The 24,924-nt window shown below is 44.8% G+C and overlaps 1 protein-coding gene across 1 annotated transcript; it reads right to left on the bottom strand.

Moving 5' to 3' along the window:
• On the bottom strand, nt 1-24,924 carry tsc1a (TSC complex subunit 1a). Its single transcript, XM_080852176.1, has 22 exons — nt 24,629-24,924; nt 23,912-24,086; nt 23,561-23,664; nt 20,122-20,274; nt 19,222-19,366; nt 17,826-17,980; nt 17,448-17,521; nt 17,189-17,355; nt 16,417-16,514; nt 15,904-16,051; nt 14,691-14,806; nt 13,826-13,910; nt 13,600-13,689; nt 11,974-12,475; nt 11,134-11,204; nt 8,468-8,625; nt 7,721-7,903; nt 6,891-7,001; nt 6,399-6,521; nt 5,025-5,212; nt 3,912-4,100; nt 1-1,919 (listed from the first exon to the last, which is right to left on the bottom strand). Exons 2-22 carry the CDS (start codon nt 24,018-24,020, stop codon nt 1,529-1,531), a joined length of 3,360 nt encoding a protein of 1,119 aa, XP_080708302.1. The 5' UTR covers nt 24,021-24,086; nt 24,629-24,924; the 3' UTR covers nt 1-1,528.

Here is a 24,924-nt window from a genome sequence, read left to right as displayed (position 1 = left end):
ACAGTTTTTATTGTTTCAGTTAGTGTCCATCATTACTAATAGACTACATACAGTGTGAAATAATTCACATTTGGCTGTGCTGAGAGCAGCAAATAGACACTTGGTGTGAAGCAATCAAACTCTTGGCTCATGGAACACACCGCTGTCATTGTACACAATCACACAAGAGAGTCAGTGTTTGGATTAAGCTTTGTATCTGAAAACTGAGCACGAAACCATAAGCACTTGCTCAAACTACACACGAGCGTTTGCACACGAGTATTGCACTTTTTCACAAGCGACAAATCCCCAATAGCAGCCGACACTGGTCTAGACCAGAGTCAGACCCATTTCAGTGAGCTGCTATACGGAATTAGAAACCAGCAGAAAAATATTTTGAACATTTGCAACAATTTCCCAGCTTTCACTGTGTGATAAATACAGCTTATCGTTTTGCATGCATCCCTGGCAGTAGTGGACAATTCATACATTATTTATTACCTGATTGCAAATCCGCTCGGATGAAAGTTTTTCCCACAACACAGCTGACTGGGTTAATTGCAGATATAGTGTTTGTCTAAAAATAGACATGTCCCTCGTCTCCTGTATTTCACACATTTTTTAATTGAGATTTATTTTTGTTTGGTTTCGGTTTTTTTATGGTCTTACAATCATTTCTGAGTGGATAAAATACAGCAAATCACCTACTTAATAAAACCTGTAGACTATAAACCACCAATTTAACTTGTCTTCACAGCAAGCTGCTAAACTGCTACCTGCTAACTGCACAGACAGATCCTCCATCACTGTGGGTTGCTGTGGTGTGATAGTGTATTATGGCACATTGGCTGTGTGTGTGTGTGTGTGTGTGTGTGTGTGTGTGTGTGTGTGTGTGTGTGTGTGTGTGTGTGTGTGTGTGTTATGGCACAGTTGCTGTGTGCTCCTACAGCAGCGGGTGTTCATGCAACCTGCTAAGGGCTCTGAGTGTTTCCCTTCTGATTCCTGAGACAGAGGAAAAGAGCAGCACACACACACACACACACACACACACACACACACACACACACACACACACACACACTCTCTCTCTCTTTCACACACACACACACACACACACTCTCTCTCTCTCTCTCTCACACACACACACACAAACACACAATGTGAAGTACTCGTGAGCTCTACGGCTCTTCCTTTTTGAGCAAGATCAGTCAGATCAATCTCTCAATCTACCTCTCGCACACGTTGGTCTCTCCCTCACTCACACACCCACCCACACACACAGTCTCTCTCTCACACACACACACACACACACACACACACACACACACACACACACACACACACACAATGTGAAGTGCTCTTCGGCTCTTCCTTTTTGAGCAAGATCAGTCAGATCAATCTCTCAATCTCCCTCTCACACACATACGTTGGTCTCTCCCTCACACACACACACACACACACACACGTTGGTCTCACTCCCGCTCACACACACACACACACACACACACACACACACACACACACACACACACTTATACACACATAGCTCTTAGCTCAAGTCAGGCATCTCATTGTAGTCCATGATGTGCAGATCCTGAAGTCGTCTCAAGCCCTCACTGGCTTCCTGATCATATGACCCACACTGGTCACATGATTGAACCACGGCCTGAGCTTGAGGGGCAGTGGGTGAGGCTTCACCGCAGTGACATCCTGAGCTGGTATTTGATTGGCTGCTCTCATCTGGCTGATATTCGTCGTCATAGAGACCATCACTCATGTTGCGGGAGAGTTGTCTGATACGGCGGCCCAACAAACTGCCCGAGGGGGGGCAAGGGGAAGCAGGGGAAGGGGGTGACACCGACACTTCCTGGACACCCTTCAGCCTATCGGCACGCTGAGGCACGTCCACAGCATCCAACCCCTCCCCACAACCATTAGCCCTGAGACAGAGAAAAACAAAAGAGGTCACTGTGGAGCACAGTACTTCACTTTCAATCAAACAATGGGACAAATCTCAATAAAACCCCACTGACTGTGGGGGGCACTGTGGCGCAACCAGTAGCCCCGACCACATTCAGGCTTGATGCCCATGGAGGACAAAGGTTCGATTCCGGCCTGATGTCATTTCTCCTGTCCACTCCCCACCTCTTCTCCCTCTCATTTCCTGTCCCACTCATCACTTCAACTATCGATTAAAGGCCGAAAAGCCCAAAAATAAATCTAAAAAAAATAAATAAATAAAAAACCCACTGACTGGTTAAACTGGGTCAGCATCACCTCCACATAATATAATACTTATGCACTTTTATTTGAGATCAAAGGGCAGAATGATAAAGCGACCTAAGGTGAATCTAAATACGTTTGCTAAAAGGGGACCTATTTTAAGATATTAATGGGTTCAAACTTTTATTAAAAAGACAATTAACGATTCCACTCAATACTGAACCACTCACTCATTTTCACAGTCATTTTCTCTAGTTTCTTAACAGTTATTAAGGCGGTTTACTTTGACGCGGATACATGCCCCATGCGATTACATTGTTCAGACGCTTTGCGGTTGCTGATAATAGTGTTCCAATTCAAGACTAGACCAATTTCCTAGCAATAATTTGGACCCTAAAACATGGGAAAATAAAATAAAAAATCCATTTAAGAAAAGCTGTTAAAAACATTACTTTGGTGGAGGTCTGCTAGTGTCATGGTGCCCACCAAAAGATGGAGAGAAAAAAATTACTGCTGGAACATCTGGTGATTCACAGATATGGTTCATTGCAGGGGTGGCCAGGTGTCCCACTTTGCGTTGTACTGCAAAGCATTTTGACCCTTTGTCCCAGATCCTGCATACTGAGATTATGTTCCGCATTTTCATTGGTCATTTCGGTACATTTTAACTGCCAGAAATAAAAACACATACAGTAGATGCGTTATTTTACCCGCCCGGCACATTCGTGCCGTTGTGGCGTTTATTTCTACTTTGTTTAATAGCGCTACGTCAGAAGTAGCAACCTGCCCAATACATACGTAACATAGCCTAGCTTTTCTATGCGAGGCGACAGAGTACATGTGAGTCTCCCAAGAAAAGGGTCCTACAAAAAGAAACATCCAAACGTGAGGTTTCTATTCTCACATCCTTTATTTAGCAAACGCTATATTCTGCATCATTGCCACAAAGAAAAGGAAATGTTCTTTTCGAATGGGCCGTAACATATTCCTGGGTGAGGCCGGTAGATGGGATTCCTAAAGAGTGTTCTGCAGTCATTGTCAAACCAGTTTTTCCATTTCACATGGAGGCGAATATGATGCAAGACGACAGAGCACATGTGAGTCTCCCAAAAAAAGGGTACTACAAAAAGAAACATCCAAACGCGAGGTTTCGCTTCTCACATCCTTTAATTAGCAAATGCTATATTCTGCATCCTTTATGACCTAACTGTTGTGCTGTGGAATCGACTAAAGGACCAAGTATAGGTGTTTCCGGGCCAAAAGGCAGAATGCAAATGTTTCTTTTTCAGTTAGATAGACACTGTATCAACAATTTAGGTCGTCTCTCTGTGTGGGACAATGTGGGGCATGTTACCAACACTAACTTCCTACTTATGTGAACTACTTAAAGCACCTTGAGACTTCTCTGTTTATTAAAGTGTGCTATATAAATACAATTCATTATTATTATTATTTTATCCCACACATGGTCTGCTTGCATCTGTTCACCCTATCTATTGCACTCTTGGTTCATCTTGTAAATCAGACACATAAAAGAAATCATGGCACCCTCAGTACATTTGGGCAACTATGTAGAAGACAGACTGCGACACTTCTGGTGGATCCTGAAACTGGCATTGCTATGCCCGTCAGCAGTGCTGCGGGATGACAGAATTAAGCTGATACTTGAGTTAAACCGGTCACCTTTGGCCTTAAAATTGCCGACTCACCTTGTCCTTGTGGTGGTACGTGCATCAGCCTGGGCGGTGCTAATGAGGTGGTTGGAGGCGTGTTTTCGGTCGTGATTGGTCTGCCTCTCCATTTCCAGTTGGCTGTAAATCTTCAGCAGCTCCAGCTCCAGTGCCTGAGTCACCTGCTTCTGGCCCTGATAGCGGTCCTCTGAAGCTTGAAGCTGGTCTCTGCAACACACACCGACACAATTACACACAATGCATTTACAGCCCTAAGTCACCTACATCAGAGACATGATGCTAATCTCCACAATACAGACAGACAGACACACACACACACACACACACACACACACCATCAATAACATCACATGATTAACTGCGCCAAGGGGTAACCACGTCAACAAAAATACAATTTCTTTTAGAATATCATTAAGGCAAGCTAGCAAGTTTTGCATCTTAAAACTCAAAATATGCATTAGCAGTATTTGTGGCAATAGCATGTAAGTATGATAAGTTTTAATCTAAACCAAGCTGCCTAACTAGTTAAAAGCTAACAGACTTGCCTTTTTAAAACCTACCGCAGTGAATAAAACACTGAAAAAAAGCTAGACAGCTTTCCAACTGATGAATTTTGGCGATAACTCTAGTGCTGTAAATAATCTTGGCGGCTAGTCAGAATGGCCGGTGTGTTTATAGGTCCTTACCATGACTAATCAATTTGAGGATTTTATGAAGAGAAGTTACCTATGAAAACATACCTCAGAATATGATGAATATCTGCATAATGTACCTTTAAGAGAAACCCTGACTTCAATTACCATGTCAGGGCTCCCCACTGCAAACCTGCATACTGTATCTACAGCATGACACAGCACCTCAGTAGGCAACGCTACCAGCCTGCTGAGCCTGTCTTCTGAATGACGGGGTGGCAGTACATTATTCCTGACATTATTTCTTCTGAAGCCAACACTGCCGGCTAGCCACAGCACCTAATCACTCAACTTGACAAAGTGCAAATATGAGGAGAATTTCAATACAGAAGTTTATGCAGCCTGCAAACAGTACTTTGACTGTTTGTCATGACAACTCGGTTTGTCCTTCTGCTGCAGATTTAACAGCAAGCACACTCACACTCACACTCAAACACACCTTGACTGTACTTTCACAGCATCTAGAAGTTTCTTCTGCTGCTGGATGAGTTGCTCCTTCCTGCTGACTGAGGCCTCCAAGTCAGTGACTCGCTGAAGTGCCCCGTCTAACCTTTGACCCTGCTGCACAGAGGTCACGCGTGCCCGCTCACACTCCTTCCTCCAGGAGGCCTGCAGCATCTTCATCTCCTGCCCCCCGTGAACGCACACAGACACACGCACGGACACAAACACACACACAGTAAGGTTTCAAAACATGCCCATCAAAGATTAACCCATACAACAAAAAGGGTACAAGAAAGACCATAAAGATACAACACACACAACCGCCAAACAACCATTAAAACACATTCATCTGTGCACAAACACACACACAGACACACAAATCCGCAATCACATATACACAGAATACGAAACCATCTGTACACAAGTCTGATAGCTTCCCAGCATGATGAGTAAACACAAGATTCTGAAGTAAGTGCGGTCATGCAGACTGATTTAAACAAGCACTGCACTAATATCACTGGTGCACTAATAAGGTGTTGGTTAATATCACGGGTGCACTAATAAGTGGTTGGTTGATATCACTGGTGCACTAATAAGGTGTTGGGAAACTTCACTGGTGCACTAATATGGTGTTGTGTAACACCACTGGTGCACTAAGAACTTAACTGGTGCACTTATAACTTCACTGGTCCACTCATAACACCACTGGTGCACTAATAACTTCACTGTTGCACTAATATGGTGTTGTGTAACACCACTGGTGAACTAAGAACTTCACTGGTGCACTAATATGGTGTTGTGTAACATCACTGGTGCACTAATAAGGTGTTGTGTAACATCACTGGTGCACTAATATGGTGTTGTGTAACATCACTGGTGCACTAAGAACTTCACTGGTGCACTAATAACATCACTGGTGCACTAATAACACCACTGGTGCACTATTAACTTCACTGGTGCACTAATAACACCACTGGTGCTCTAATAACTTCACTGGTGCACTATTAACTTCACTGGTGCACTTATAACACCACTGGTGCACTAAGAACTTCACTGGTGCACTAATAACACCACTGGTGCACTATTAACTTCACTGGTGCACTAATAACTTCACTGGTGCACTATTAACACCACTGGTGCACTAATAACTTCACTGGTGCACTAATAACACCACTGGTGCACTAAGAACTTCACTGGTGCACTAATAACACCACTGGTGCACTATTAACTTCACTGGTGCACTAATAACTTCACTGGTGCACTATTAACACCACTGGTGCACTAATAACTTCACTGGTGCACTAATATGGTGTTGTGTAACATCACTGGTGCACTAATAACACCACTGGTGCCCCCCAGTGCGTCCCACCTGGCTGGCGTGGGGTCCCAGGCGCTCCAGCTGCTGCAGGCAGAGCTTGTGGTTCTCCTCTAGGAGCAGCAGCTGCTGGATCAGGAAGGACGCCTGCTCCTCCAGCTGCTCAGAGTAGCCCAGCTAGAGGGAGGGAGAGGGGGAGGGGGAGAGAGAGGGAGGGAGGGAAGGGAGAAATTAACCTCAGCGCACATGCAAGGCAAGGCAAATCACTTTAATGAAGGGTTGGTCAGGGGACGACAGCGGATGTAGGGAGACTGACCCCGCGGTGTATGTGTGTTTTTGTTTCATGACTCTTTGGGTACGTGTGTGTAAGTGCGTGTGTACCTGAAAGAGTGTCTTTATGTGTTTGTTTGGGAGCGGAGGACATAGTGTGTGTGTGTGTGTGTGTGTGTGTGTGTGTGTGTGTGTGTGTAAGAGTGTGTGTCTGAGGGTGGGGTCTGTGTGTCTAAGGCTCTTGTCTGTGTGTGCGAGTGAGTGCTGGTCTCTTACCTTCAGATTCAGCTGACTCAGTAACTGCTCCATGTTGATCAGGTTCTTACTGGCTGTTTGTAACTCCGCCTCCAGATGGGCCCTTTTCTCCTCACTTTCCTCCAGTTCAGCCTAAATCAGACATCAACATTACCTCAACACACATCAACATTACCTTAACACACATCAACATTACCTTAACACACATCAACATTACCTTAACACACATCAACATTACCTCAACACACATCATTACCTCAACATACATCAACATTACCTCACACAACATTACCTCAACACACATCAACATTACCTCGCACAAAACTACTTCAACAAACATCATTACCTCAACATTATCTTAACACAACACTACCTTAACACATAAGATTACTACATAAACACATATCATTACCTTAACACATCTCATTATCTCAAAACATCATCATTACCACAACACATATCAACACACACACACACAACAGAAAAATACTACTACTGACATTAGGGTACAATATCATATTACTCAAGACTGTATCTGTTTTATAAATGACTATTATTGAATGAAGTCCTGAATTGTCAGCATTTTCGCTGTACTACATGCTGTAGTGTTGTGGGTGTTGCACCTGTAGCTCCTGAATTGTTGACGCATACTGGCTGCTATAGTGGTGCGTGAGACGTACCTGTAGCTTCTGAGTAGTTGACGCATACTGGCTGCTATAGTGTTGTGTGAGATGTACCTGTAGCTCCAGAGTCACTGATGCACTCTGGCTGCTATAGTGTTGTGTGAGATGTACCTGTAGCTTCTGAGTAGTTGATGCATACTGGCTTCTTTAGTGTTGTGTGAGCTGTACCTGTAGCTTCTGAGTAGTTGACGCATACTGGCTGCATTCTTTCTGCAGCTGGGCGAGCTGCTCCTGCAGCTGCTTGATGTAGGCCTGCGTCTCCTCCTTCAGGACGGAGTAGCGCTGCTGCTCCTGCTGGAGGCTCTCGCGCAAACCCTGCATCTCCACGTCCTGCCGGTGCAGCTGCTCTTTCTACAAGAGGGACAAACAAGACAGCCAAACAGAAAGACAAACAGGGAGAGAGGAGGAGAAGAGAGATAGAGAGACAGCCAGACAGAAAGACAGACAGGGAGAGAGGAGGAGAGAGAGATAGAGAGACAGCCAGACAGAAAGACAGACAGGGAGAGAGGAGGAGGAGAGAGATAGAGAGACAGACAGACAGAAAGACCGGTTCATCGTCAGACTGCGAGAAGGAGCTAGGGTTAGAGTGAGAATCTTAGGTGTAGATGCTTGTAACCTGTCAGGCAGATTGTACAGCCCGTCAAACACCACTGTGATGTTCCTGGCATCTAAATATAGTTTTTAGAATAGTGATATAGATGCAGGTGGCATTTGATAAAATACCCCATTTACAGATTGTTTAAAAAAAAAAAATCTACAAATGTTCAGACAGCCTGATAACGCATGTTTCTATAAATGTGTGCACTACATACTACACTAGACACTACAGACCGTAGCAGGAACAACAAACAGATCTGTTAGAGGTCTGTTATGGCATCTTCCTGGGTAGTTAGACTGTTCTGAGGGTGGCGTTACCATGGAGACGTTCTGTTCCTGCAGCGTGGTGGCATTGATGACTCGTCGCAGCAGGCGCCGATTGCGGATGGCGTGCTGCTCCCGCTTGTAGCGCTCAAACTGCAGCTGCGTGTGCAGCAACTGCACCTGACTGCGCAGGTCCTGAAACTCCTCAACATCTACAAACAGGCAGGAGACAGAGAGATGAGTGGACAACTAAATCAGGCAATGTAATCAGCAAACCTAAAAGACAAATGCTAAATCAACTAGTACATAAGATCAGAATCAGAATCAGAATCACGTTTATTGGCCACGTAAGTTTGCACAACCAAGGAATTTGACCCCAGGTTAAGTGGCTCTCAGTGTACTTACACAAAATATACAACACAACACACCAGCACAACTGTCTAGGAGATCTAAGAAATATATACAGGGAGGAATGGCTATATACAGGAGCTGTGAACTGTAAACACTACAAATAGTGCAAAGAAGTGGAGAGTGCAAGAAGTGCAAGCAGGAAGCCAACTTCCATGAGACCCTTCAGGGTGCGAGTCTGCCTGGTACATTTCAGACGGGGTATCACTGGAGCTGTGTCTGGCTGATTCTTTTAGTCCCAGATGAGAAAACCACAAGACATTTCCTTTTCCTCAAGGCACCTTCTTTCAAGTTAGCTGTCAGATTGTAAAGATAGTAACACTGAAGTTGCTCCTCTTAAATAACTGCTTCCAGAGGCCTCCTCCCCAGACAGTGTTTCTCCTGGGGAACTTGTACAGCGCCCTGGTTCATCACCTTCGCCGTCTCTTCGCCTGACTGCAGTCATTAATCTGGATACTGAGTGGCTGAGTACCCTAGTGTGACTCATTAAGTGCAGAAGATCAATCAGGTACTGATGGGTAGCATGCTACGCTCTGGTCTCCAAAGAGCAGGATGGAGAGAGGGAGAGAGCGAGAGAGAGAAAGAGAGAGAGAGGTGCTCCATCTCATGTTCAGTGACGGAGCTGGAAATTGCAGGAACACTCTCACCTGACCTACTATATATCTTAACATAGCACAAAAAGTAAGGACATTTGTGTTTGGTAGATCATTTCTTTGTTGTAACAATGCTTCTTGGCAATACATCTTATACCCTTTTAAATGGTGCCACATTTGTAAGGAACATACATTTGGGGGATGAGCAGCAGAGCTGAGTATGTGGGTTGCGCCCATGAAAAATTTGCCAAAATTGCTAAATGCTCATTGCTAAATAAAAAGTGCAAAATTGTCAATATTTCTTGTTTGTTCCCTGTTACTGATCGTGAGTTCAATCATCCAATCCACCAAACAACTCAAAACAAGAGTGAATACCAACAGGAGAATTTAATGGGCGCAACCCACATTCTCAGCTGTGTTGCTCATCCCACAAACGCATGTTCCTTACAAATGTGGCACCATTTAAAAGGGAAATAAAAACAGGCTTTCCGTATAAGATTTATTGCCAATCTACAATAATCTACCAAACACAAATTTCTTTACTTTTTGTGCTATGTTTATATTACTTTGTTAGTAGTAGGGATGCACCGATCCGCTTTTTTCACCTCCGATACCGATACCGATATCTGAGGTTTAGTATCGGCCGATACCGATCCCATACCGATATAAAAAAAAAGCGAAATGATGGTAACAAACTGTAAGTTTCATTGGGGGAGATCTGGGATCATGAGACTTGACTTAAACATTTCTTTCCTATGTAAAAAAAAAACAAATAAACAGATATAAATGTACTGAATTACTAATTTATTTAATCATTTTGCACCAGTAAAACAATCTTAATCATATAAATATAGTGTGACCGGTTCAGTCAGTGCAATTAGGGATTCAAAATACAATGTAAAACAAAATAAATAATAAAATAATAAATAGCTCCAGATAGCAGATCCTTTCGCTCGCTCCATTTTGTAAACACTGAGCTCTGCACGGCGTGTTGCGTTTTTTTTTTTTTTTTGGATCGGCACATTTTCACCGATACCCGATCTAGAAATGTCGTCAATATCGGTACCGATACCGATACAAATATCGGATCGGTGCATCCCTAGTTAGTAGTAGTATTATTATCAAAGCATAGTATGTTTATATATTATAATATATTAACCTATGTTTTGCCTTATTAAGAATATTAAATAGACTTATATGTACAGACAAGTGATATTTTTAAATCATCTTTAGTTAATTTTCTGTACGGAGTAATACACAATTTAAGTTGTTTTTTCATTAGTTGAAGAGAGAAGTACTGAACGATGACTAAGGCCCTGCACTGATTAATGGTGAACTTAAAAAAACCTGCTGGTTTAGGTTAGGTGACGTGACGTAATGGCACACTGGGTAGTCCAGTGTTTTTGCATCACCCCCAACCGAGCTGTTTAAGTGTCATTTCGAGACAATTGCGGAAAAATAATCACTTTATCTTGATCATGTTGTTTTCAAAATTGCTGGAAGCTATAATCGTGATTGAAATGGGATTAATCGCTCAGCCCTAGCTCACATATGCAGAAGGTGGTATGAATAGGGAGCTCCTTAGTGGTGAACTCCAGTAACGTCGGTGAGAGGTACGGTGATGGTGCTGTGCCCTTGCTACACCTCAGGTCAGGTCTAGCAGTGAGTAGGGACAGGGAGGGGAGGGGTGGGGTGGGGTGGGGTGGGGGGGTGCTCTACCTTTGCCTTTAACACTCTGCGCCGGTTTTCCAGCAGCCTGGCTTTCAGCTGGTCTGCTCGGCATTGTCAACCTGAGAGCAGGAGAGACAGAAAAGAAAATAATAGAACAAGAGAGAAAATGATTGCGCAAGAGAGAAAGAGAGAGAGAGAGAGATGAATTGAGGGAGAGAGTGAGAGGTAGAGAGAGATAAAGAGAGTGAGAGAGGTAGAGAGAGATAAAGATAGAGAGAGCGAGAGAAATATAAAGAAAAAGATAGACAGAACAAGCGAGAGAAAATGTGTGTGTGTGAGAGTGGGAGAGGGAGAAAGAGAGCGAGACAGGGAGGGAAGGAGAATGAGAGAGAGCAAAAGGAAAGAAGGCAGAAGGGGGGAGAGAGAGAGAGAGAGAGAGAGAGAGAGAGCAGACTCATTTAACAGTGAAGATAATGACCCAAGTGAGCTGCTCATTCTGCATCATTAACCTTCACACACGTCTGATTCCATCAGTCCGCTGTCACACACAGCTGAAGCAATGGCTTCATCCCTCGACACCATTAAATCCTGAGCGGCTCTGATTCAGCTTTCCGCCAGACATAAAGACAGACCTACATTACAAAAGGCCTCATCCCCTGACCCCTGATGACCTCATCTGTGTCACAATCTGCTTTAATGGCCCACTATGCTGACACACACACACCAGGAATTTGGCTCCAGTTGCTGGGATACAGATTACATACAATATACAAAAAGTATACACAAAAAGCACATGTGTAAACAACAACAGGCTGCATTTAGCATGGCAATGTACAGGTGCTGCTGGGTAAATCCCTGACCCCTTGAAATTCCCCCCACCCCCCTCACCTCTTGAGAATGTTGTCGTGGCTGGTGCTGCCGTGGCGGATCAGCTGATCCAACATCTCCAGAGGGGAACCCGGCGCGGCCCCCTCCGACCCATCCTCCCCCGCCCTGCCGTAGGCGCCGCCACCGCCCCGCCTCCTCGCCTCCCCTGTCCTCTGTTCCACAAACAGCCCCGCGGCTTTGGGCAGCGTCAGGTCGAACAGGGGCTCGTACGGGTGAAATGCATGCTGGGAGGAGGCCCCGTCGCACGAGAAACTCTCTAAGGGGGTGTAAGACCAGGTGGTCCACAGGGGGCGCTGTGGGTCGTATCCCACTCCAGAGTCGGGTCGATCCGGGGTGGACAGCCAGTTTGGGGTGTCGGTGCCGACGCACAGGGGCTCGGTGTAGCTGAGTTTCCCCTTGGGGTTTAGCGGCCGCTTGTGGGAGAACATGGTGTCTCGTCTGTGTAAGGTCCGAACGCTGGGGTCACTGTCCGTGAGGCTCAGCAGCTCTTCAGTTAAAGCATCTAGGCAAATCAGAGGGGGGGAATGATCACATTCATCACAGAGAAATAAGACAAGAAAGACAAGTCTAAGTGTGTGTGTGTGTGTGTGTGTGTGTGTGTGCCATAAACCTTGTGTGGTATATGCCTGTATGACAGTTTGCACTGTGTGTTTTTGTGCATGGTGTGTGTGTGTGTGTGTGTGTGTGTGTTGTGAGCAACACATTAGGTATGTTGACATAGAATGTTCGCCGCGAGCGGTTGTTGTCTCAATAACATGATCCACTCTGCGTTAATACTGTCAATATGTGTCATACAAAATTCACTCCTCGCCGCCTGGTGAGGGTATGTTTGTCCTGAATACGTCAGTATTTACATCGAGTACAACCACTGTAATCGTTAGACATTTCGAGCTTTCAGCCCTGAGGTGTTTTCAGTTCACCGCAACTCTCTGAAAATTTGAGTGGCTTTCAACCGGTCAGCGGACTTCATCTAAAGCCTTGGACACTGATGAAAGATAGGTGGACTTGAATATATACTTCTTATCTTGGTACATACGAAATTTCATCGAAATCCATGGTCGAGAAAGTATTAAACTAAATCGCGGAAAATTGTTAGTCATTGTTAGTCAATTGTGATGAGTAGATTAGCGAACGTCCTGTCAGATGCACTGCAGCAGGCGTCGTTCGTGAATATGAATGGCCGCTTATTAATTATAGTTGTTTTCAGTGAGGTACCATGGGTCTGATGCCCATTCCAATAAAATGTTCATGGTTTCACTTGAAAGAACTAACAAAAGTCTACCTTCTGTTCAAATTTCATGCAAATATCTGATAAAATGAGGAAGTTACAAGCAAAAACATGTGAATAATAAGCGTTTTCGGTCACATGACTTCCATTGTAAGTAATGTATAATATTTTTATATAATCGGTGATATTACAAATACCATAACTCTCTCAATCCTCAACTGATTTTCACAATCCAGGTGTCATTGTAAAGGGAATGTCTGGCTCTGTCTAGTCGTGTGATCCATTTTGAGTTTAGGGGTGTTTGAAAATGTTGTCATCATACCTAAACACATATGCCCAATCAGTGTGTTTATGACACAAACACACAAACGAAACAGGCTGCTGAACCTCTCACTTACTTTCCTCTCTCCGACCCTCTTCCTCCTGTTCCCTAACAAAGGCACACACCTCAGGCAGAGTGAGGGACTTCTCCTGCTCACCAGCACCACCTACAGGCCAGGAGGATGGGAGAGAAAATCAGGAGAGAAGAAGCCAAAGTGTTTGGTATCCTCAAAGCCTGATAAATAAACTGTGTTCTCCAATATAACTCGCACTTTGAAGACAGAGTGATGCTCAATCGCTCACCTGAGCAAGTTACATTCTCTGAGGCACTGGGCTCTGGGTTATTCTTCAAGACAGATGATTGACAGATGTCAATCACTCCACCATCCTGCAAGCAAACCAAAACAAGAAGTGATGCAATTTATTATACACAATCATAATACAATTTATTCTGGAGAAAGCCTTGTTTAAGAAAATTAGGAGTGAAAGTGTGGTGTATTAGGAGTGAAATTGTGGTGTATTAGGAGTTAACGTGTTGTGTATTAGGAGTGAAATTGTGGTGTATTAGGAGTGAAAGTGTGGTGTATTAGGAGTGAAAGTGTGGTGTATTAGGAGTGAAATTGTGGTGTATTAGGAGTTAACGTGTTGTGTATTAGGAGTGAAATTGTGGTGTATTAGGAGTGAAAGTGTTGTGTATTAGGAGTGAAATTGTGGTGTATTAGGAATAAAAGTGTTGTGTATTAGGAGTGAAATTGTGGTGTATTAGGAATGAAAGTGTTGTGTATTAGGGTATTACGAGTGAAAATGTGGTGTATAAGCTGTGAAAGTGTTGTGTACTAGATGTGAAAGTGTGGTGTATTAGGTTTGAAAGTTTGGTGTATTAGCAGTATAGCGGAGTGAAAGTGTGGGTTATTAGGAGTGAAAGTGTGGGGTACTAGGATTGAAAGTTTGGTGTATTAGCAGTATAGAGGAGTGAAAGTGTGGTTTATTAGGAGTGAAAGTGTGGGGTACTAGGTGTGGACAGGAGTGATGCGATGATTTCTGTGTGTGCACATAAACCTTTAGACGGTGTGCAGAGCAGTGTATCTGTATAAACATTCATGATGGGAGGCTGTGTGTGTGTGTGTGTGTGTGTGTGTGTGTGTGTGTGGACACACACATAGTGTACCTTTGGACATTGGGCAGAGTTGAGAGGCTGGTTTCTGGCTTCAGACTCCTGGGGCTGAGAGGGGAGTGGAGAGAGAGAACCTGACATGGAGGCGAGTGGAGTCAGCTTTCCATTCACTGGAAAACAAACAAACACACACACGTTCATATTACACACACACACACACACACACACACACGTTCATATCACACACATGTTCATATTACACACACACACGTTTATATCACACACAAGTACATATTACACACACACGTTCATATTACACATCCACTGCAAACACACACGTTCATATCACACACATGTTCATATTACACACACACACGTTCATATCACACACATGTTCATATTACACACACACACGTTTATATCACACACACGTACATATTACAAACACACGTTCATATTACACATCCACTGCAAACCCACACGTTCAGATCACACACATGTTCATATTACACACACACTAGGGCTGAAAGATTTGGGAAAATAAGCAATAAGCTCTTTTTTCCCCCAACAAAACGTAATGAATGATTTAAACATGACCAACACAATATTAGATACATTAAGTGTAAAATATCCTTTTCCACATTTAAAATTTGTATTTAACTGCTCATTACAGAAACAAGAACAACAAATCAGTGACTTTGCCACTGTGCATTTAAGTAATTTTAATAAAAGTCATTGTAAGTATAAACACAAGGAATTCACTTTTTAAATACTGTGTGCAAAATGTACCATCTTAGACCATGTTTTAATTGCGCACGTTGCGGTTAGAAAAACGTGTTTTATCATATTGCTCTTATATCGCAAATGCAATTAATCGTTCAGCCCTACCACACACACGTTCATATCACACACACACACACACACACACACACACACACACACACACACGCACACGCACACGCACACGTTCATATTACACATCCACTGCAAACACACACACATTCATACAACACACACAAGTTCATACAACACACACACACACACACACACTCATATAACACACTATCAAACTTACATGACACACCCACTGCAAACACATACACATTCATATTTCACATCCACTGCAAACAAACACATTCATACTACACATCCACAGTAAACACACACACATTCATATTGCACACTCACGTTCATATTACACACCACCGCAAAAACACATTCACATCACACATCCACAGTAAACACACACATTAATTAACACACTGACCTGGTGTGCTCTGCATTCTTCCTGAGAGGTGGGAGGAGCTCTGGGTCCCCTGACTGGTAGGGGATGCTGCCCTGGGGGGCGTGGCTATCCCACAGTGCAAGGCAGGGCTCCAAAATGAGTCCTGAGTTCCCATGGCGATGGTAGAACTCTGAGAAACAGATTCCAGTGTGAGAGAGCAATGACACACTCACATTCATACACATTTAAAGTAAGGCAGTGTCGTTGTTAAAGAAAAAGCATTGCTGACTATCTTTCTCTTTTTTTAAATATATTAATTCACTCTGAAGAGAAGAAAAACACCACATATACTATGGTAGACTGAGCCATGACATATCTCATAACATCCAGTCCTGGGCGAATGGAACTGTCAAAGTGATTTAAACTCCAATACTCTAACTCCCATAAATAATGCCTAGGGGATGCAGAGTGTGATGAATAACAGGGTGAGTAAATTCACACAAGGAATAAGAAGACCCATACGGTTACCATAGTGATGGGTGTGAAGAGTCTCACCTGCTGGGTGGCAGAAAGGGGGGTGCTGGAGTGAGAGGGAGGGGGGCCCTGCCTATAGGGGGTCACGCCTGGGGTCCACATCGGGACACAGGGGCTCCCTAAGAGGAAGAAGACACAGCATGACAAAATGCTGAAAACAGAACACACACACACACACACACACACACACACACAAAACACACACAAAAACACACAAACAGTCCAAAGGCCTATCTTACACACCACACATCTCGGCCACACACAAAAGGAGAGAAACTGAATCCACACAAACGTATCCTTCACTGTCTAATTACACATCAAGAAAGGGCATGGATGATGAAAGGTGGTCAGCGTAGTGTGACATCAACAAGGCCAATAGCTTGTTGGACTCTAATTCACTGATCACAAATGCCAACATAAACAACCGTGATAAAGTACTCGAGTTTCAGTCCATGCTACCTTCAGTGCGTCTACTGTCATTATGTAACTGAGGTACAATGAACCATTCTGCAGCTACTCTGAGTCAATAGTGAGTGCGGGCGGATGCTTAAGCTTAGCAGAGAGGGCTACTCGGAGTCGTAAGTGAGTGTGGACCGTCGCTAAAGCTTAGCAGAGAGGGCTACTCGGAGTCGTTAGTGAGTTTGGACGGTTGCTAAAGCTTAGCAGAGAGGGCTACTCGGAGTCGTTAGTGAGTGTGGACGTTTGCTAAAGCTTAGCAGAGAGGGCTACTCGGAGTCGTAAGTGAGTGTGGACGGTTGCTAAAGCTTAGCAGAGACGTGCGGGAGTGTCTCACCATAGCTGCTGAGGTCGAGGGGTGATCCTCCAAGGCCTCGAGAGTTCAGGTGGATCGGTAAGACATCAGGCATGCTGGAGAAGCCTTCCTCCCAGGACGCCTCCTTGGGGTCCAGGGACACTTTGGCACATTCCACCACAATGTCATGGGGCTCAAAACTCCGCCATCTGCAAGAGAGTTTGCTCGACAGGTTAAACTTCCTCCTCTTTTAATTTTTTCCTCCGAGTTTGATGAAAGGTGTTACGACTGTCTGACTTGCCTTGTGGGGTCTAGCTCGGTATCTTTGGTTCCAGTGACCAGCTCGGGATGAATCCGTACATGTTCCAACATGGGCTTAAAAAAAACAGCGGTGAACATTAGAACACACACACACACACACACACACACTCACTCAGTATATGAAATAAGCAGAATACACACACCACACACACACACACACACACACACACACACAGTATATGAAATAAGCAGAATACACACACCACACACACACACACACACACACACACAGTATATGAAACAAACAGAACACTCAAACACACACCAGTGTATGAAACAAACAGAACACACACATCAGTGTATGAAACAAACAGAATCCACCAGCCAGTGTTGCATGGTGGCTATGAGGCAGTCTTACCTTCACCACCTCTTCAAAGGTGTCCAGGTTCTCCTTCATGCTGTAGTGGACGCGCAGGTAGGACACGAAGTTGCAGGGGTACATGCCGTACAGGCGGTGGAAGAGGGAGTAGATGCCGGCGTGCAGATGGACGGCCAGCACACTGGGGCTGGTCCCTGCACAGGAGGCCAGACATGATGTCACTGATATAAACATGGAGACTACACTGATATACACAGGCATGAAGACTAGTCTGATTTTCACATGGGCGCTAGTCTAATATAATATTCACATGAGTGGGGACCAGTCTGATATACACACGCGTGAGGGCTAGTCTGGCATTTACACACATAGGGACTAGTCTGATATTCATATGGTCAGTAGTCTGATATACACACGCATGGACACTAGTTTGATATTCATATGGTCAGTAGTCTGATATACACACGCATGGACACTAGTTTGATATTCACACACACGGACACTAACCTATTTCACGTGAGTGGGAACTAGTCTGATATTAACATGAGTGGGGACAAGTCTGATATTCACATGAGTGGGGACTAGTCTGATATTCACATGAGTGGAGACAAGTCTGCTATTCACATGAGTGGGGACAAGTCTGATATTCACATGGTTAGAGAATAGTCTGATATTCACATGAGTGGGGACAAGTCTGATATTCACATGGTTAGAGAATAGTCTGATATTCACATGAGTGGAGACTAGTCTGCTATTCACATGAGTGGAGACAAGTCTGATATTCACATGAGTGGGGACTAGTCTGATATTCACATGGTTAGAGAATAGTCTGATATTCACATGAGTGGGGACTAGTCTGCTATTCACATGAGTGAGGACTAGTCTGATATTCACATGAGTGGGGACTAGTCTGATATTCACATGAGTGGGGACTAGTCTGATATTCACATGAGTGGGGACTAGTCTGATATTCACATGAGTGGGGACTAGTCTGATATTAACATGAGTGGGGACTAGTCTGATATTCACATGAGTGGAGACTAGTCTGATATTCACATGAGTGGAGACTAGTCTGATATTCACATGAGTGGAGACAAGTCTGATATTCACATGAGTGGGGACTAGTCTGATATTCACATGAGTGGGGACAAGTCTGATATTCACATGAGTGGGGACTAGTCTGATATTCACATGAGTGGGGACTAGTCTGATATTAACATGAGTGGGGACTAGTCTGATATTCACATGAGTGGAGACTAGTCTGATATTCACATGGTTAGAGAATAGTCTGATATTCACATGAGTGGGGACTAGTCTGCTATTCACATGAGTGGGGACTAGTCTGATATTCACATGAGTGGAGACTAGTCTGATATTCACTGACGGCAGCAGTGAATGGTTCTGACCCAGATCCAAATTCTATCAGGGTGAGTACCTGAGCTCCTGTGAGTCCACCCCGCCAGGCGTCCGAAGACATCAAACAGCTCGTCCAGCAGGTGGCGACTGGGCTGGGGGATCATGGGAAGTAGTGTGGTCACCACCAGAACTCCTGTTATCAGCACCACCAGCTCGGAGTCCGTCTGAAACACAAACACACACAACATACGTTACGTTACATAACACACACACACACACACATCACAACAACCACCCAATACATCTGACACAAACAAATGCAGAGAAACAATCTTTTAATACAGTTAGTTTGATATGCATCCACCTACACACACATCCACCAACACAGACACACATCCAATCAAGACAACAACCACTGTTTGGCATACCCACCCACACACTACAACAAACTCAAGCACTCAACACACAGTTCATATACACACACTAACAATGCTATCAGTCTGTCACATGTATACGGACTGACACACACTAACAATGCTATCAGTCTGAAACACACACACACACACACCCCACACACCCCACACACACCACACACACACACACACACACAGATTTAAGAGCCAGTGTGACAAAAAGGGTCAGCTGTTCTTTAATAGGTGCCCTTGGCAAGGTTCTCACTGGCCCTGTGGGGAGGACGGCTTTGACCAAGCAGGGACGTGTAGCACCTGCACACCACCCTAATGACTGTAGAGGAGACCCAAGGCTGTGTCCGAGGACATTCCTCGTCCCGACCGCACTGTTACAATCAGACGACCTTTCCCCTCCACCATCCCTTTGTGCAAACGGGAAGGAAACGTCTTGGAGGAGAGTGAGCTAGTGAGCGAGTGAGAGTGCTGGGTTGTGCTGTGCTGCGCATGAGAACACGTCCTGGAGGAGAGTGTGAGAGAGCTGGGTTGTGCTGCGCTTGAGCGGGTAGTACCTTGAGGCACTTGAGCAGCGCGGGGAAGAGGGGCGAGCGGGTGATGGTGTGGATCCAGGGTGGCTGCCGGCGGATGACGTGAGCCAGCAGGGTGAGCGAGGCCAGCCGGCACATCTGTCGTCCCAGGCAGTCATTCAGCTTCTCCAGGAGTGGCTGGAAACACACACACACACACACACACACACACACACACACACACACACACACACACACACACACACACACACACACACACACACACACACACACACACACACACACACACACACACACACACACACACAGACACACACACAGACACACACAGACACACACACACAGACACACAGACACACAGTTTGTTACTAACTCTCGCTCCTGGGGTGTCGCTGAACCAAATACCTGTTCATTTCAGTCTGCTCTGCGAGACCAAATCACTACACTGGACAAGACGCAGACAAGATTTCAGGCATAATGAACCATTTTTATGGTCAAACATACACGTGTTTATGACCCCCCCAGAATTAAACAATCACCCAATACTTATCAATATTTCTATACTTCTTATCAATCTTGGTTCTTCAGTTTAGGTGTTTTTTTTTATGTTTTTTTTTTTCTCATCTTCGAGGGTCAGAGCAGTATGAGTGTTTGCAACCACCTCAAGGTCTGAATCCAAGAAACAGGAGGACTGTTTGGTATTTGCAATTTCATCATGCTGTCAAAATTACATAAGTCCTGTGAGCCAAAAGGCACGTTTGCCTTTTCACAACAACAACTAGAGCTTGAGGAAGAGACTCTCTCTGGGGATGCTGCTGCCTTGAATGTTTGCCATTTCAGCCTGTCCTTGTGCATCTGCCTTGCCTCATCATAGAGTTTAAGCAGGGTCACTGTGATTGGCTGATCAGGAGCAGGGGCACTGTGATTGGCTGACCAGGAGCTCCTTCAGCAGGTAGAGACATTAATCCTGCAGTAAGTGGTCTATCAGGAGCTACCGTGTCACAACAATGTTTGACACAAGGCTTCTCAGATATGCTACTAAGGGATGCTGCCACTACATATCTTCCAGCCCATCATACCTGTCCTTGGTGCCTTTTAATCTGATGAGTTGGCTTAATGAAGGGTGTCAAGGACTGACTACAGTCTGCTGGGGTGAGGCAGAGCGGCAAGAAAGGTTGTCTGCTGGGGAAACAAACTTTTCTGCAGCGGAAATGTAGAGGATTTAAGAAGACCAACTTGTCACGTGCAGGCTTCTATAAAAATCCTGCAACTTGCAGCTTGCTGTGACTAATCCAGCCTGAGTTATTTGATATGACCTCGTGTTGTGTACAGGGGTGTATGGTGTTGTGTACAGGGGTGTATGGTGTGGTGTACAGGGGTGTATGGTGTGGTGTACAGGGGTGTATGGTGTGGTGTACAGGGGTGTATGGTGTGGTGTACAGGGGTGTATGGTGTGGTGTACAGGGGTGTATGGTGTGGTGTGGTGAAAAGGGTTGTGTGGTGTGGTGTACAGTGTAGTATAGTGTACAGGGGTGTTTGGTGTGGTGTTGTGTACAGGGGTGTGTGGTGTTGTGTACAGGGGTGTATGGTGTTGTGTACAGGGGTGTGTGGTCTGGTGTAGTGTAAAGGGTTGTGTGGTGTGGTGTGGTGTACAGTGTAGTATAGTGTACAGGGGTGTTTGGTGTGGTGTAGTGTACACAGGGTTTTTCCTGGGTCAAAATGGTCTTCGGTGCTCAAAAAAACAAAACAGTCTGCGTTACCGTGTCACTTTATTAGCAGACATCTATGTATTTTTTTTTTTTTTTACCATTTGATAAATAGTGGAGGCTATGCTTGAGGAAATCATTTTGCTTCCACTGAAGATTAAAATAGATTGACAATAGTCTAATTGATTGACAATAGTCCAAGCCCCATGGTGCTATCATGTATGGTTCAAAGATTATCAAGGTTTACCTCTTAACATATATATGCAAACTACTAAAATATATATCAATAGAATCTAGAACTAATCAGTGGTCAAAAATGGAATACACAAATTATGAAATTCAAGATTATCTATTATTACTATTAATTTGTATTATACAAACCTACATACCATTCTTTTTGTTTGTATTATTAAAACTGTCCACAAATATGTTTAATAATGTGTTTAACTTCTATTGGCACTGTCCTCCATTGGCGCACCACATGTACACAATTCCATCACTTGTGCAATGCATGTAGGTTCTTAAATAGGTCTTGTTTAGTCATGTGAAAGTGTATAAAAGTTTCACAGTATGTTAGTGCTGATGTGCGTAAACCAAGGAGGACTCAATTGCGGAAAAATATTATTTTTCAACCGCACCGGTTTATCAATAGTAATATTAATATTATTATATTCGAGATTGAACACAAATCTATCCACTCTCCTCAGAATTGAGCTTTCCTTGATAAACCAATGTGGTTGTCTGCCTCTCCCGAGGCCCCGCGGTCTACTGGTACTTGTTCAAGCGGGTAGACAATCAAATAATAGCCTAGACCTGTGTAGGTCCTCAACATAGCAGATATTTTAATACATTGAAAGCCATGAATACTGAAAATGGAATGTTACGCTCAAATTCACCGCCGACTGATGAAGTCAGGATGCATACGCAGGTTGAGTAATTGGCAGCTGGCCGCTCTATTCATTCGGGCACCTCACAGTTGCGTATTGATCAGACAAGAAGACACGCTTATCAACTTGATTACTATTGATCAGCACATGGTGTGGTGTACAGGGGTGTGTGGTGTACAGGGGTGTGTGGTGTGGTGTGGTGTTGTGTTGTGTTGTGTTGTTTACAGTGTTGTGTACAGTGTAGTGTGGTGTGGTGTGCGGTGGGGTGTACAGTGTGGTGTGGTGTGGTGTGCGGTGCCATGTACAGTGTGGTGTGCGGTGCCGTGTACAGTGTGGTGTGGTATGGTGTGGTGTGCGGTGGGGTGTACAGTGTGGTGTGGTGTGGTGTGCGGTACCATGTACAGTGTGGTGTGCGGTGCCGTGTACAGTGTGGTGTGGTGTGCCATGTACAGTGTAGTGTGGTATGGTGTGGTGTGCGGTGGGGTGTACAGTGTGGTGTGGTGTATGGTGCCATATACAGTGTGGTGTGCGGTGCCGTGTGGTGTGGTGTGCCATGTACAGTGTGGTGTGCGGTGCCGTGTACAGTGTAGTGTGGTGTGCGGTGCCATGTACAGTGTGGTGTGGTGTGCGGTGCCGTGTGGTGTGGTGTGCGGTGCCGTGTGGTGTGGTGTGGTGTGGTGTGTGGTGCTGTGTACAGTGTGGTGTGGTGTGCGGTGCCGTGCCGTGCCGTGTACAGTGTGGTGTGTGGTGCCGTGTACAGTGTGGTGTGGTGTGCGGTGCCGTGCCGTGTACAGTGTGGTGTGCCATGCCGTGTACAGTGTGGTGTGGTGTGGTGTGGTGTACAGGGTGGTGTGGTGGAATTCCTCTGACCTTGTGCTGTGGCTCAACCACTGCGGTGAGGATGAGCAGAGCCTGAGGTGAGCTGGTCTCCAGGTAATAATCCACCAGGCCATTCAGCAGCACCGAGCCCTTTTCTGCCAGACACAAACACAAACACAAACACACACACACACACAGCTCAGATGTCAGTGGCTTTACAAGATGGCTAACAGTTCAATGTTCAAGTGAAACTACACACATTAGCCCCTCATATCTGACAGTGACCACCTGTAGCTTGACATGGATCAGCTGTAGTATCAGGTGAACTGTACAGTGTTAAGTGTGTGTTTGTTTGCGTTTTTGAGGGTGTGTGTGTGTGTTTGTGTAAATATATGTATGTACCTGCCCTGAGGTGGTCCTCCACCAACTGTCTTGTCTGCTGCAGCTGCTGAAGGTCCGTGGACTCCAGAAAAGGGAGCAGGTCGAACACACTGGTCTGTTCTTTGGCCATGTTGGTGACAGTCAGAGGCGAGGGCTCAGTTTAGCACCAGTCACTGACGGGCTGAAGATACAACCTCTGCGGTAGAAGGGACACTAATGTGAGCAACACAAGAATTTCACAGGGTCACACCATGACTTAACTTAAAGCCTTCTGGAACGAACACGTTATCAATGGCAATTTTACGCTTCTTGTCAGCAAAATACGAAGAAAGCGATAACACCACAGTGCTGAAGGCCCTCGTGTGTTAACAGGTGGAATAATAGTGGAGGATTTATGTACTACCCAAAGTCAGCCTTGACACGCGCATCGTCTGACCTGAATTTGGCCATCAACAGTACATTCCATGGTTCCTGAAAGAGTAGGCTTGCTTCAAATAGCCTTTAGCAAGCAATTGCAAAAGAGCTTAGACTTAACATTACGCATAAACTCTGGACCTAGCACTTGGACAAATTGACGGACGCAGATCCTTGCTTGTTTATGCTGAACGCCAAGTCCGATAAACAAGTATGACAACTGTGACAAGTGAAGAGAACAAACAAGCTCAATTGCGAAAGTGCATTTAAACAGACTATAATACACATCATTTTGTTTAAACGCTGAAATCCACTTTATTTTACCTTTAGAAACGTCCTGCGTTCATCTGAAAGGCGCCATCTTGAAATGTTCTCAACTAACGTTAGCCAGCTAGCAACGTTAGCTTATCTCTAGATAGGTATCTAGCGGAACTTTTGAGCGACGGGCTGGAAATGAAATGCCTCCAGGATCAACAGACACAAACTCACAGCTGAACTGTTTTTAAGATCTTTGTGTATGGCCGGAAGTCCAAGAAAGTTAATCCCGGACATGCAGTTGACAGCTAACAGTACTTTCCGCACTCTACCTCCAGCAGCATGCATGCAGCAGGTTGGACATG

Source organism: Sprattus sprattus (assembly GCF_963457725.1).
Source record: "Sprattus sprattus genome assembly, chromosome: 15".
Taxonomy (NCBI): Eukaryota; Metazoa; Chordata; class Actinopteri; order Clupeiformes; family Clupeidae; genus Sprattus; species Sprattus sprattus.
The sequence above is the reverse complement of the archived record's forward strand: the minus strand, read 5'-3'. Positions and strand labels throughout refer to the sequence as shown.

Coding starts and splice junctions, on each gene's coding strand:
- tsc1a (XM_080852176.1), bottom strand. CDS start 24,020: ATGGCCAAAGAACAGACCAGTGTGTTCGACCTGCTCCCTTTTCTGGAG. Junction 13,690..13,825: donor AGAGAATGTAACTTGCTCAG/GTGAGCGATTGA, acceptor CCTGGCCTGTAG/GTGGTGCTGGTGAGCAGGAG. Junction 12,476..13,599: donor AGAGGGTCGGAGAGAGGAAA/GTAAGTGAGAGG, acceptor TGATTTGCCTAG/ATGCTTTAACTGAAGAGCTG.